The sequence below is a fragment of the Theropithecus gelada genome, chromosome 12 (assembly GCF_003255815.1).
Source record: "Theropithecus gelada isolate Dixy chromosome 12, Tgel_1.0, whole genome shotgun sequence".
NCBI classification, from domain to species: domain Eukaryota; kingdom Metazoa; phylum Chordata; class Mammalia; order Primates; family Cercopithecidae; genus Theropithecus; species Theropithecus gelada.
This window is the reverse complement of record NC_037680.1, coordinates 12,648,005-12,661,707: the sequence shown is the minus strand read 5'-3', so window position 1 is coordinate 12,661,707 and position 13,703 is coordinate 12,648,005. Positions and strand designations below refer to the sequence as shown.

The 13,703-nt window shown below is 44.1% G+C and overlaps 1 protein-coding gene across 1 annotated transcript in view; it reads left to right on the top strand.

The window, feature by feature from the left end:
• Nucleotides 1-13,703, top strand: part of TMEM163 (transmembrane protein 163) — a 261,536-nt gene that overhangs the window by 164,818 nt on the left and 83,015 nt on the right. Inside the window, exon 4 of the mRNA XM_025404662.1 lies at nt 946-1,037. Within this exon, the coding sequence (XP_025260447.1) occupies nt 946-1,037 (92 nt within the window). The remainder of the gene's footprint in view (nt 1-945; nt 1,038-13,703) is intronic.

Sequence of the window (13,703 nt, the reverse complement as noted above, 5' to 3'; positions counted from 1 at the left end):
GCTAGTTGGAGAAAGCGGGTCTCTGCTTCACAGGCTAGGTCTGTTGAGAAATTGGGTGAAGTTTCCCCAGGCCCCTTGGAGAGGATGCTAGTGCTCGTGATCTTCCAGCTGAGAAGTGTGGTGTGGTGCAGTGACCCATAAAGAGAGCTCTCCTCAGCACCCCCGCCAAGTAGCTTTGGGGTCTCCTGTACCCGAGGGTCGGTATGCCTGTTCCCAAACCCACTTCTGCCCTTTGTTGTGAGAACTTGCTATTGTAGGTACGTTGCAGATTCTTTTCAGAATCTTATGAAAGATGTGGACCATCCAGGAAAAAGGCACACCACCACACACACGCACCCAGATATACCACATATATACACATGCACACACACAGTGCATACACACCCCCAGAAACAAACACGCACATACGTTTTTCTCTCATTCTCCCTAGCTTTCTTGTGCATGCATACTCTCTCATTCAAACAGAAGCATTGAGTTTTGTATGCAACTGTAAAGTGCTGGCAGACTTATCACAGGTCCTGGTGACCCCCACTCTCACCCCTGGACCCCAGGTAGCATAGTCCCATTGAGAGTCAGAAATAGATTTCTCACTCGAGTCTCTTATCTGGGATGTGCAGGAAACTACTGCAATTATCTTGACTGTCATGGGGAAACCAATTCTGTGTGTTTTGAAACAGTGAACTCCCCACCTTCTGCCCTATGTCTGCAGAGTGCTGGGAGCCAGGCACCCTGGGAGCAGAGCCCCCCACATGGCACGCTGGGTCTCCGAGCTCCAGATGCCCCAGGCATGAGGGCAGTACGTGGCTGCGTCGTAATGATGGGAGGCCTCTTTGATCAGAGTTTACTCGTGCAGATATTTTGAGTCACAGCACAGTTGTCCTGTGTCTTCACATTTGTGTGCTATTAACTCTGGAAAGCCTCTAATGCCATGTCTCCTTCTCCTAGTTTGATGCCATCCTGGACGTCCTGTCGTCGGCGATTGTCCTGTGGCGTTACAGCAATGCGGCCGCTGTGCATTCTGCTCATAGAGAGTACATGTAAGTGGATTCTTGTCTTTCTCCAGGCTGCAGAATCCGTGCAGATGAAGGCCACGGAATGAGGCCCTCAACACAGCTTGCCCTGCAGCTTTTGTCCCAGTGATGAGAAGAAGGTCCCCAGGCTGCTTCTGAAAGTGACTAGTGCAATGCCAGTCATGTGATAGGGTCCTCTTGGGATGGTCAGAGAGAGAGGATGTACCTTTAGATTTTCTGTTCTCAGATTTTGAGACTATTTGTTTGCTGGTCTGTCCATCTGCTCATCCATCCATCCATCCATCCATCCTTTTGCTTTTTCTTATTGGAATCTTTGTTCTCTTGCATTTTTATGTTGTTTTTCTTCTAAGTAAGAGGAATTCTCCACTGTCATTTATAGAAGACATCTTAAGGACATTCTAAATTACTCTATTTGCCTTCTGCCCCCCCTCTGTATTAGGGGATGTTGCTTGCCCCAGTCTTCACATCCCATGGGTGAAGGTTTTGACTTTGAAGGACTTATGTTTGTGACTCTAAAACATATGTCTTTTCCAACTTCCATCTCTTTATATCATTTGTAAACGCCAGGGTAATAAGAACACAGGTTCTGTAATCAGATTTGCTAGCCCTGTGATTATGGAAGCCAGTAACTGCTCTGTGCTTCATTCCTTCATCTGGAAAAGCAAGAAAATGACAATGCCTCCTTTGTAGGATGATTGCGATGAGTACACACACACACACAGACACAGACACACACATTTTTATGCATATCCCTATACACTAATATGTGCATATATATGTGCATGTAGTTATATGTATATATGTGCATGTATACGTGCATGTGTAGGTATCAGAGCAACAGTTTTCTCTGTCTCTGCAGCTTTTGGACAGTTAAACACAGGTGAGTAAATGACCCTTTCTGTGGTTTGTGGTGGCACCCAGATGGAAAGTACTCTTGAGGCTGGGCGCGGTGGCTCACACCTGTAATTCCAGCACTTTGGGAGGCTGAGGCAGGTGGATCACTTGAGGCCAGGAGTTCAAGACCAGCCTGACCAACATGGTGAAACCCCATCTCTACAAAAATATACAAAAATTAGCTGCGCATGATGCTGTGTGCCTGTAGCTCACCTACTCAGGAGACTGAGGTAGAATAATTGATTGAACCCAGGAGGTGGAGGCTGTAGTGAGCCAAGATCGGTGCCACTGCACTGCAACCTAGGCGATAGAGCGAGACTTTGTCTCCAACAAGAAAGTACTCTTGAATGGGATGTTAGGCCATATTCCAACATGCAAGTGTTGCAGTACCTCTTTGAGGCCAAGAGACAGTAACATATCTGAGACTGAATATGCCAGATGGAAAACTTTTAAAAGATGACACCATAACTGACTCACTAATGAGAGCAAATTTTAATTCATGTCAGTGTTAGCTTTAGTTAGTGTACAAAAACTTATTTTAAATGTTAAATGTCTATTTTAATGGGCATTAGTTTTTTTTTAACAAATGGAAGTATCAAACTTGTGATATCACACATGATATCATTTAGGATAAAATTAATTTTTAAAAGTGAATTTGTGGTTGAAAAAAATACTAGAAAATAGTAGTAAACTGACTTTTAAAAATTTCAAATGATGGTTGAGTGTCTCTAATCTGAAAATCCAAAATTTGAAATACTCCCAAATTCAAAACTTTTTAAGCACCAACCTGATGTCACAAGTAGAAAATTCCACACCTGACCTCATGTGACTGGTCAGAGTCAAAACTTTGTTTCGTGCACAAAATTACTTAAAATGTTGTCTAAGATTACCTTCAGGCTGTGTGTATAAGGTGTATATGAAACATAAATGAATTTCATGTTTAGATTTGGGTTCCATCCTCAATATATCTTATTATGTATATGCAGTCATCCCAAAATCCAAAAAAATCTGAAACCTGAAACCCTTCTGGTCCTAAGCACTTTGGATAAAGGATACTTGACCTGTACCGTGATGACCAACCTTGACTTAACACTGGTCTAGCCAAAGGAGCAACTAATGCACTCAACCCAAGCTGTTCTGGGTATTTGAGGAACTGAGAAGTCTAGAGAGTGTAATGTAGAGAGATACTCGGATTTCAGGAGCTAGCCACTGTCTTGTCAGAGGAACACGTCATCTTTGGTTCTATAGCTGCACTGTCCAATATGGTTGCCACTAGTGCAATATGTTAGCACTTGATATGTGGCTTGTCTGAACTGAGTTGTATTGTAAGTATAAAATACACACTAGATTCTAAAGACTTAATGAGAAAAAGTATTTGTTAATAGTTTAAAAATATTCATTATGTGTCGATATTTAGAATATTTTGGATATATTGGTTAAACTTAAAGTTATTTTCTTTTTGCTTTAGCTTCTTAAAATGTCTTTTAGAAATTTAAAATTACACATGTGGCTTATATTATTTTGTATTGGGCAGTGCCCTCAAAGGAGAAAGTTTTTCCCGCTGCTTTTTCTTTTTTATTGCAGAGCTAATAATACATAATTTGATTTGCAATTCCAGAAAGAATTGAATTCAGAGTTTTCCAATTTCATTATTCTAATTTGCTTTTTAATCTGATTTCCTTTCTGCTGAAATGAGTTTCGTACATATTAGAAAGCCACGAATAATTGTGGCTTTTCTATATTGTTAGGATCTGTGTGAATGTTTGTTAGATCTGGAGGTTTTCCAAGATCAGAATTGATGAGAAATGTCTTTGCTTTCACTGTTTTTAATAATCCCCGAACAGCTACTGTTCTTTAAAATCATATATCACTTCCCAAAAGGCAAAAACTCAGAGGAGTTGCTTTGATTAATTCCCAGGTGATTGTTCACGTGACAATGCCAATGCATTCACTTGGAGATTCCTCATCTAGGGATTTAAGTGATACTCACAGTCCTCCGTATTGTTCGCTTTGGTTTAAAGTTTCAATCCCTGGCTTACCCCATGTAAGTTTAAAATTAATGAAATCACTGCCAGCTGAGAAGCTGATATTTGCATATTAATGAGCATAAATGAGTTAGAAAAGCCATTGGTTTTCAGTTAGTAGCTGGAGAGTAATATTAGAGGAAATTGGAAAATATGCAACTGGCCCTTAGCTAATTCCCTTTATTTTTTTGAATTGGACCCAAAACCTTGGGATGAATCTTGAGCTTGAATTACTGAGGCAAAGCAACTCAAAACCTTCCTTAGCCTTGCCACCTGGTGACTGTGCATCCTAATTGTGGATATGATGGGGTATTTCATACTCAGGGAAAGAGAGTTTGGCTTCAGCACCACCAGAGTGTAGCCAGCCCTAATAGTTTTTGTTTTGCATTTTTAAAAATTGTATTATTATAAATCTTTATTTTTATTTTATATTGTTAAAACATATAACATAAAATGCATTAGCCTAATCATTTTTAAGTATATGGTTCAGTAGTGTTAAGTATGTTTCACGTTGTTTTGAAACAGATCCTCAGAACTTTTCTCATTCTGCAAAATTGAAACTCTGCCCATTGAACTCCCCATTTTTCCCTGCCCCCTAGTCCCTAGCAATCACCATTGTACTTTCTATTTCTATGAATTTGACTACTTTAGATACCTCATATCAATGAAATTATACAGTATTTGTCTTTTTTGTGACTGGCTGATTTCACTTAGCACAGTGTCCTCAAGGATCATCCATCTTTCGTAGCATGTGACACAATGTCCTTCCTTTTAAAGGCTGAATAATCCTTTTAATTTATTTTGTTTATTTTTCCGAGACTGAGTCTTGCTCTGTGGCCCAGGCTGGAGTGCAGTGGCGTGATCTTGGCTCACTGCAACCTTAGCCTCCCAGGTTCAGGCAATTCTCCTACCTCAGCCTCGGGAGTAGCTGGGACTACATGCGTGCACCACAAAACCTGGCTAATTTTTGGTTTTTTTGTAGAGATGGAATTTTGCCATGTTGGCCAGGCTGGTCTTGAACTCCTGGCCTCAGTGATCTGCCTCCCTTGACCTCCCAAAGTGCTGATATTACAGGTGTGAGCTACTGTGCCCTGCCTAAAGGCTGAATAATATTCTGTTGTAAATATATGCCGCATTTTGTTTATCCATTCATCCATTTGGCCATTGTGAGTAATGCTGCTATGAATGTGAGGGTTCAGATATCTCTTTGGGACCTGCTTCCAATTCATTAGGATAAATACCCGGAAGTGGGATTGCTGGATCCTATGGCAGTTCCCTTTTAAAATGTTTGAGGAACCTCTATACTATTTTCCGTAGTCGTTATGCCATTTTATAATTCTACCAACTAGTTTTTTTTAAGTTCCAAGTTTGGTTACTTTCCTGTGGTAGGAAATAAAGGTATGGAGAAGATGGACCATCAGGTTTACACATGGTCAGGATTTTCAACAGGTAAGATAGAAGGAGGGACAAGGGAATGTTATGTTTACAAGCAAGGGATTCCTAAGAAGAGACAGAATAAACTAGCCAAGGAGGCGTGGAAGGATAATGGCAAATTTAATAAATAGTCACCATAGATTAGAAGTCTTAATTATGGCCGGGCGTGGTGGCTCACGCCTGTAATCCCAGCACTTTGAGAGGCTGAGGTGGGCAGATCCAAGGTCAGGAGTTTGAGACCATCCTGGCTAACACAGTGAAACCCCATCTCTACTAAAAATACAAAAACTTAGCCGGGCGTGGTGGCGGGCGCCTGTAGTCCCAGCTACTCTGGAGGCTGAGGCAGGAGAATGGCGCAAACCCAGGAGGTGGAGCTTGCAGTGAGCCGAGATCGCACCACTGCACTCCAGCCTGGGTGACAGGACGAGACTCTGTCTCAAAAAAAAAAAAGGAAGACTAGAAGTCTTTGATAGGTCAGTAATTGTTTGCATGGGTACTAATCTGAGAGTAGTTTGCTAAAAACCAAGATTCCATAGGTGTTTCACTTATTGGCACAGATTTAGGGAAGAGTTAGTGGCTGAGGCAGGGTGGGGATGAAAGGTCAGGGAGGTGGGTGAGGCCCGGTGTTGTCTGGATGATCCATTTGAGATTGAAGTTACCAGGAATGTGTGTAGAATTTGGGAAGGAGGTGAAGGCCATGAAGCAGGTCTTCATCAATGAGTCATCAGTGCAGGGAAGGGGCCAGGAGGTGAGGGGGCAGCGCCAGGAAGGCGGTGCAGTGGGTGCTTGAGTCTGATGGCAACTGGCAGTGTTGAGGGAGGAAGCTGGGGGCGGCCACCAGGAAGAAAGACGCTTGGAGAATGTGGGATCAGAGAGGAAAAGCGGCCTCTACTGCAAAGGCAGGAAAAGCAGCTTCCTCAGAGAACAGCTACGTTTTTATTAGGGCAAGAGAGGTGTAAAGGGAAGAGTCAGAAAAGAGTTTGAGGATGTAGAGACTGGGAGGGTAGGATGAGACTGTTTGGGAGAGAAGGGAGCCAGCCTCACAGTGGGTGACAGAGGAGCCTGGGGGGTGCAGGTGGGGTTGGTGACACTGGCCTGGTGACAGTGGATTGCTATGCAACCACTCTAAAGAATGAAGCACTATCTGTGTACTTACGACGTGACCTCCAAGCTGCATTCAGTGAAGAAAGCATGACACCAAATAGCATGTGTAGTCTTTTCTCATTTGTTTTAACAAAAGAGGTTTGCATCCACACACACTTGTGTAGGCATATAAAGGATACAAAGGAGACTGGCAGCAGGGTCGCCTCCCCTCCAGGAGGGGGCTGGGGACAGAGGAAGGAGGGGGACACATTTTCTTTATGACAAGCAGAGCTGTCCAATAGATGCTCGGTGGCGATGGCCGTGTTCTGTATCTGTGCTGTGCGATATGGTAGTCACTAGCCACATGTGGTCATTGGGTACTTGGTATGTAGATAGAGTCACTGAGGAACTGGATATTGATTGATTGAGATGGAGTCTCGCTTTGTGGCCCAGGCTGGAGTGCAGTGGTGCGATCTCGGCTCACTGCAACCTCTGCCACCCTGGTTCAAGCAATTCTCCTGCCTCAGCCTCCCGAGTAGCTGGGATTACAGGCATGTACCACTATACCCGGCTAATTTTTTATTTTTTTAGTAGAGACAGGGTTTCACCATGTTGGCCAGTCTGGTCTCAAACTCCTGACCCCAGGTGATCCGCCCTCCTCAGCCTTCCAAAGTGTTGGGATTATAGGCGTGAGGCACCGCTGTGCCCAGCTGGAACTGGATTTTTAACTTGATTTAATTTTAAAGAATTTAAATAGGCCCATGCAGCTAGTGGCTACTGTATTGGACAATGTCTCTTTAGGTGGGTCATTTTTAACCTGTTTTCAAAAAACAGACGGAAGTTCTTAATAAATGAAGATTAGGAGATTTGGAAATGAGAGAGTGATACTGAGGAAAGGAAGGAGGTGCTGGAGATGGAGGGCTTGGGGAGAAATAAGTATAGGAGGAACTTGGCAGGGTCGAATGACATGGAATTTCACGTCTGTCCCTGCCATTCTCTGCCCTGTGTACTGTGTAAGGCCCCAGGAAGAACAGCCTCCTGCCACCATGAGCTGTGAGGGCCGTGGGATGCTTGCCACAGAAGGTCCAGCTTGACACTCATTGGGGGTCTGTGACATTTTGCATATGATTGCAGCACAGGTGGGGCAGTGTGGAGGCACCCCAGGCCCAGCTGTCTCCTGGGCTGTCAGTCAGCTTGCTGAGATGGAGGTGAAGGCAGATGGGAGATGTTCACCTGGACAGCCTTCTAATTCTACAACACGGAGTCTCAATGCAGCCTGAGAGGTGGTTCTTCTGTTGCAAATGTACCTCCCAATGGCGTTCTGCTCAGCTGCACATTGGGGTGGGAATTGGAGGGCCCGCAGTGGATGTCTTGAGAGAGGCATAAGCCCTTTGTGTGTCTGCCTGTGTGAGATAGACGGGCCCACCGGTTCTCACCCAGGCTGCTTGCTCTGTGTTCTTTTCCAATTTGCTGAGCCACATGCGTCGGCCTGAAAACCACCAGTCAACAGGATAGCTTGATAGCCTTTTGATGACTGACTTTACCAGCACCCTCGCTGCTGTTGGAAACAATTCCAGAAATTTAAAAAGAAAAGTAACTCATTCAGTCAAGAAGTGATGGATTGGTAATTTGCTTTTGGTGTCTGAGCTGGACTGCAAAGGCAATGAGTTACACCAAGAACATATTAAAATAGTATCATGTCTCCCTGCGTTCTTCCTGTAGGTTGTTTGATCTGGCCCTAAATCAGGCTCTGAGAAAGTGAATCCTATTTACTCCACATTTGTCTAGTGCTCTTAAATTGACAAAGCTCTTGAATGTGTTTTAACTCAAGAGCAGAACCTGAACTAGAAGAATAAATAACTTCAGAGATGCCCTTGATGGCTGATGAGAGTCAAGGCAGGAGGTGGAGCTGTTTCAGCAGGACGGGAGCTCCTCCGCCTTGACTAGTATGAATTTTACTCGCCTGGAGACAGCAAGGAGTGGCCCTCCACTGTCCTGAACAGGACAGATGAAAGCAGGCATGACACAGACATGACCCTACTGGGTTATGGTGCTGCAGGTAAGATGTACTAGCGGAAGGAGTGTAGACTTGGTCCCTGTTATGGGCTCAGTTGTGTCCCCTAAAAAGATATGTTGAAGTCCTCACCCCCCAGTACAGAAGAATGTGACCTTATTTGGAAACAGGGTCTTTGCAGATGAAAACAAGTGAAGATGAGGTTATGCTTCATTAGGGTGGGACCTGATCTGATATGACTAGTATCCTTATAAGAAGAGAAAGCAGAGACACAGTCAGACACGAGGAGTAGTCCGCCATGGGACAAGAGGGCAGAGACTGTAGTAATGCATCTACAGGCCAAAGAGTGCCGAAGATTCCAGCAAAGACCAGAAGCTGGAAGAGGGAACCTCCCTGTAAGTTTAACGGGGAGTGTGGCCCTGTGGACACATTGATTTCAGACTTGTAGCCTCCAGAACTGTGAGACAATACATTTCTGTTGTTTAAGCCAGTGGTCCCCAACCCTTTTTGGCACCAGCGACTGATTTCATGGTAGACAATTTTTCCACGGGCTGGGGTTGGGTGGGGGATGGTTTAGGGATGATTCAAGCACATTACATTTACTGTGCACTTTTAGGGTTTGTGCTCCTATGAGAATCAAATGCCATTGCTGATCTGACAGGAGGTGGAGCTCAGGCAGTAATGCAATTGATGGGGAGTGGCTGTAAATACAGATAAAGCAGGTGACAGTCTGTGGCCTGGGGATTGCAGACCCCTGGTTTAAGTCACTCAGTTTGTAGTGCTGTATTGTGGCAGCCGTGCAAAGCTAATGTAGTCCTGAGAAGAGTCCTCCATCAGAGCTGCCCTCTGCTGCTTACCTGCTGTGTGACACCACATGATTTATTCGTCTTTCAGAACCCCAGTTTTCTCATCCATGAAAGGGAGGGAGGGTCATGACAGCTGCCAAGTGGCATCATGGTGAAGATCAAACATGGCATTGAATAACTTACTTTCCATCCCTAAAATTTTGGAAATTTTTTTTGTTTGTCATCCTGGAAGAGTTTGAAATTGTCTACCCTAGCATTTTGTTTTGCTTTTCAAGAACATGGAATAAAAGAATTTGTAAATAAAAATGTAAGAAAACCCAGACATACACTTCAGCACATTTAGAAAGTTACTTTTGACTTAGCAACAAGGGATAGTCATGTAGTGAAGGGATAAAAAGATTGTGTCTCGATGCCTCAATTTCATCCCCACCTCCACCCATGATGTGCAGTAAGAAATGCGTGGGGCAAGACAAAGAAAAAAATATGTGTTTACTGTAAACAGTTAAGGTAATTCATAAAGGTGCAGAGAATACAGTGAAACTCACTTGTTACTGGGCCTTCCAGGGATAACCAGAGCTAACATTTTGATGTATGCCCCGTGTGTGTGTGCGCGTGCATGCACACACATATATCCATTTAGCTTTTTTTAAAAACATAGACATGATCTACATATAGTTTTGAAAACTGTTTTTTTCTTTATTTAACACCATCGTTTGAACATCTTTCCATCCTTGGATAAATAGAGGTTTGTTATTTTTTGATAGCTATGTGGTATTCTATGTATGGGTTTAGCCTATTTTAGCAATTTTATGCTGAAGACATGGGTTATTTCCAATGTCTTGAGGTTAGAAAAAATCCGGAATAACTGTCCTTAAACATTTGTATTTTAATGCCTGTCTTCTTGTTTCTTTAGGATAAATTACTAGAAGTCTGGGTCAAAGAAAATGCTCACATAATTTTGATGACCAGTGTCAAGCCATGCTCCAAAAGCGTCATACTCATTTACCACTAGCGGGGGTGAAAATGTTTATTCTCCTTTGCCAGCACTAAGTGTTATAATTCTTTTTATCAGCAATGCTAATTCTCCATGTTAATGTGCATTTCTTTAGTTAGCAGCCTAGTTGAACATATTCTCATATGCTTTGGGAGCATTTGCATTTCTTTTGGGAAATGGGTTGCCAGAATTTCAGATGGGAATGAAAAGCCTTTTATTTCCATCTTGGGACAGTTCCCAGACTGTGGAACCTAGGCAACTAAGGAAGCACAACTTAGTAATTGACCAGGTAGTTCCTGCTTTGCCTTTACCACTCATATTCTTTTTCCGCAGTGCCATGGGCGTTTTTTGTTTAAAGATCTAATTACCTGCATTTAATTAATGTATTGGTCTATTGACTTGTCCATCTCCCTCACAAGCCTTTAGGCTCACCGAGGCAACAGTATTCCTTAACTGTCTTCTTTTTATCCCTAACCCCTAGACTCATGCCTGGCATTTAGTAGGTGCTCATAAAGAATTGCAGAATGAAAGACTTAACTATGGAATTTCTTCATCTTAAGTAAGGTTTGGATGACCCTTATTAAGATGATAGTAATAACCACGTACTGAGCCCGTGATTTGTGTCATGTGTTATGCTGGACTCTGTTAAGTAGAGGTATTATTTAACACCAGGTGGAGAAGGTAACTTTTGTTCCTGAAGGCTCCTGGTTAGTGATGGATAGAACTGGAGTTTATACAGGGGCCTTGCTTGCTCTGAAATTTGCTCATAACCACTGTGCAATGCTACCTCTCCAAATGGTCATTTGCATGACTCAGTTTCACCAGTCTGACATTCCACCTGCCCTCTCCTTCCTCCTGGAAATGCCTCTTCCTAGCAATTAACTGCAAGCCAAAATTAACTAGAGGGAGAGGGAAAGTGGTTATGGATCCAGAAAAATGAAGAACTATAAAATTCTCCAATTTGAAATGCAGTCCTGGGCTTTGGTTCTAACTGCAAGGTGGGGAAATGGCTGGCAGTTGGCCAGACACAGATAAACTGCCTGGGCCACTGCAGGGCAGTCTAGGAGCCAGGTTGGTGTTCCCAGGAGCTAGTATTCATTTCCTGGGTCCCCTGGCAGAAGGCAGCCATGACAAGTAACTGGGCTGGGACCCTGTGGCTTTGCCATCAAGGAGTCATAACTGGCCTTTATCTGCAGCTGTAGCCTGTCCTCTGGCACCTGCTGCCAGGAAGCATTTGCCAAAAGGAGTGTGTTCTATCCCTGGAGTGCCAGGGCCTAGTGCTATGGATGGGGCCGTGTTTCACCCTGAGGGTGGTCACCCTCTGGACACTTGCACCTGGAAGTCATGGTGTCTGGCATCCTGCTCCCTGCTGCCCTCGGTCAGCTGCTGCCTGTACGTGGAGGTGAGCGGGCTGAGTTCAGGAAGACAGGCACGAGGGTGAGGTCCTTCTCCCTTTGTGATCACCTTTGTCAGTGGAGATTTGGGCAAGCTCCTTCCCTTCTCAGATGTCCTGTGTTCAGAAGAAATCTCTGTGGGCTTGTTTTCCCCATAGCTGTCTTTGAAGTTTTAGGGTCAGAGCATGGCATGTTTTTTTCTCATTTCTGTCCCAGATTTTGTTCAGGGTGTTTGCTACCGGACATTTAAAATTCTATTTGACTTTATGTAGGTCCTGCCATTGACTACAAATCAATACCAAAACGTTGATGTTAGGTTATGACTGATGCTTACTTTCTCCTTAGACATTTGAAATTTTCTGAAAAAAATTGATAAGATACCTATACAGTTTTTGTAATCATATCAAGCATACTTTTTCCCTTTAGTGGGGTACGGGGGGGAAGCAAGCCAGTGTGAGAACAAAGACTAAAGCTCTCATTTCCCCTGTGCTGGCATTGCCTTCCTGCAATTAGCCCACCGGGTGCTATTGTGCGTACACCGTCAGCACCGCTGGGTGCGTTTACCTCCCTTATGGAGGGCCCTACCACAGCGCATGTCGCCTTCCTCGGGTGCCCATGAAATTACATCGAATGGAATTCTGGTGATTTTTTTCCTCCCCATCTCGTGCCTTTCTCTAAGTAGTTGCACCCTTTGAGCTTTCAGTCAGTGGGGGTTTTACCAGCATCTTTCTGTAGCATGATTCAGCTTGTTCCTATCGCTAAATAGGAGGCATTTAAATACATCCTTGAGTGGTTTTTCATCGTTCCTGCCCACTCGGTAAGATCATTATGAGAAACACGTGAGATAATAAAGGGACGTTCTTGGCACAGTGTTTGACCTGAAGGAGGCGCTCCATACATGGCGGTTATTTTTAGCAGGCTTTCCAGGCAAAATAGAGATAGGTGGTTTTTATAAAGTAGCTTTATTAAAATATAATTCGCCGGGCGCGGTGGCTCAAGCCTGTAATCCCAGCACTTTGGGAGGCCGAGGCGGGTGGATCACGAGGTCAGGAGATCGAGACCATCCTGGCTAACATGGTGAAACCCCGTCTCTACTAAAAATACAAAAAACCAGCCGGGCGTGGTGGCGGGCGCCTGTAGTCCCAGCTACTCGGAGGCTGAGGCGGGAGAATGGCGTGAACCTGGGAGGCGGAGCTTGCAGTGAGCCGAGATCGCGCCACTGCACTCCAGCCTGGGTGACACAGCGCGAGACTCCGTCTCAAAAAAAAAAAAAAAAAAAAAAAAAAAAAAAAAAAAAAAAAAAAAAAATAAAATATAATTCACATAGCATACCATCATCCATTAAAGAGTACGGTTCAATGGCTTTTAGTATAGTCAAAGTCGTGCCTCCATCACCACAGTCTGCTTCAGAACATTTTCATTACCACAAAAATCCCACTCCCTGTAGCCTTCGCCACCCAGCCCCTCCCAGCCCTCCTTCCCCATGCCCAGCCCCAAGCAGCCACTGTCTATTTCCTGTCCTTAGAGATTTGCCTGAGTTGGACATTTCGTATACATGGAATCATGTACTCGTGGTCCTTTGGGGCCTAGCATATCTTTTCTTTCTTAGTCACTCAGGGTAGTGTGGTCAGCTTCACCCACGCTGTGGTGTGTCAGTTCTCCATTTCTGTTGTGGCATCGTATTCCATTGTATGGATATGCCACGGTTCAGTGATCCATTCGTCAGTTGATGGGCATTTGTGTTGTTTCTGCCTTGGGGTTATGATCAAGGATGCTGCTGTGAACGTCCCTGTGCTAGTGTTTGTGGGAAAATATGTTCTCCTTTTTCTTTCTTGGGTATAGAGCTAGGAGTGGAATTGCTGTGTGTCATTGTTTGGGCTGCTGTAATGAAATATCATAGACTGGGTGGCTTATAAGCAACAGGCATTTATATCTCACAGTACTGGAGGCTGGGAAGTCTAAGATGAAGGCGGATTCAGTGTCTGGAGAGGGCCTGATTCATAGATGGCATTTTCTTGAGGTGTCCTCA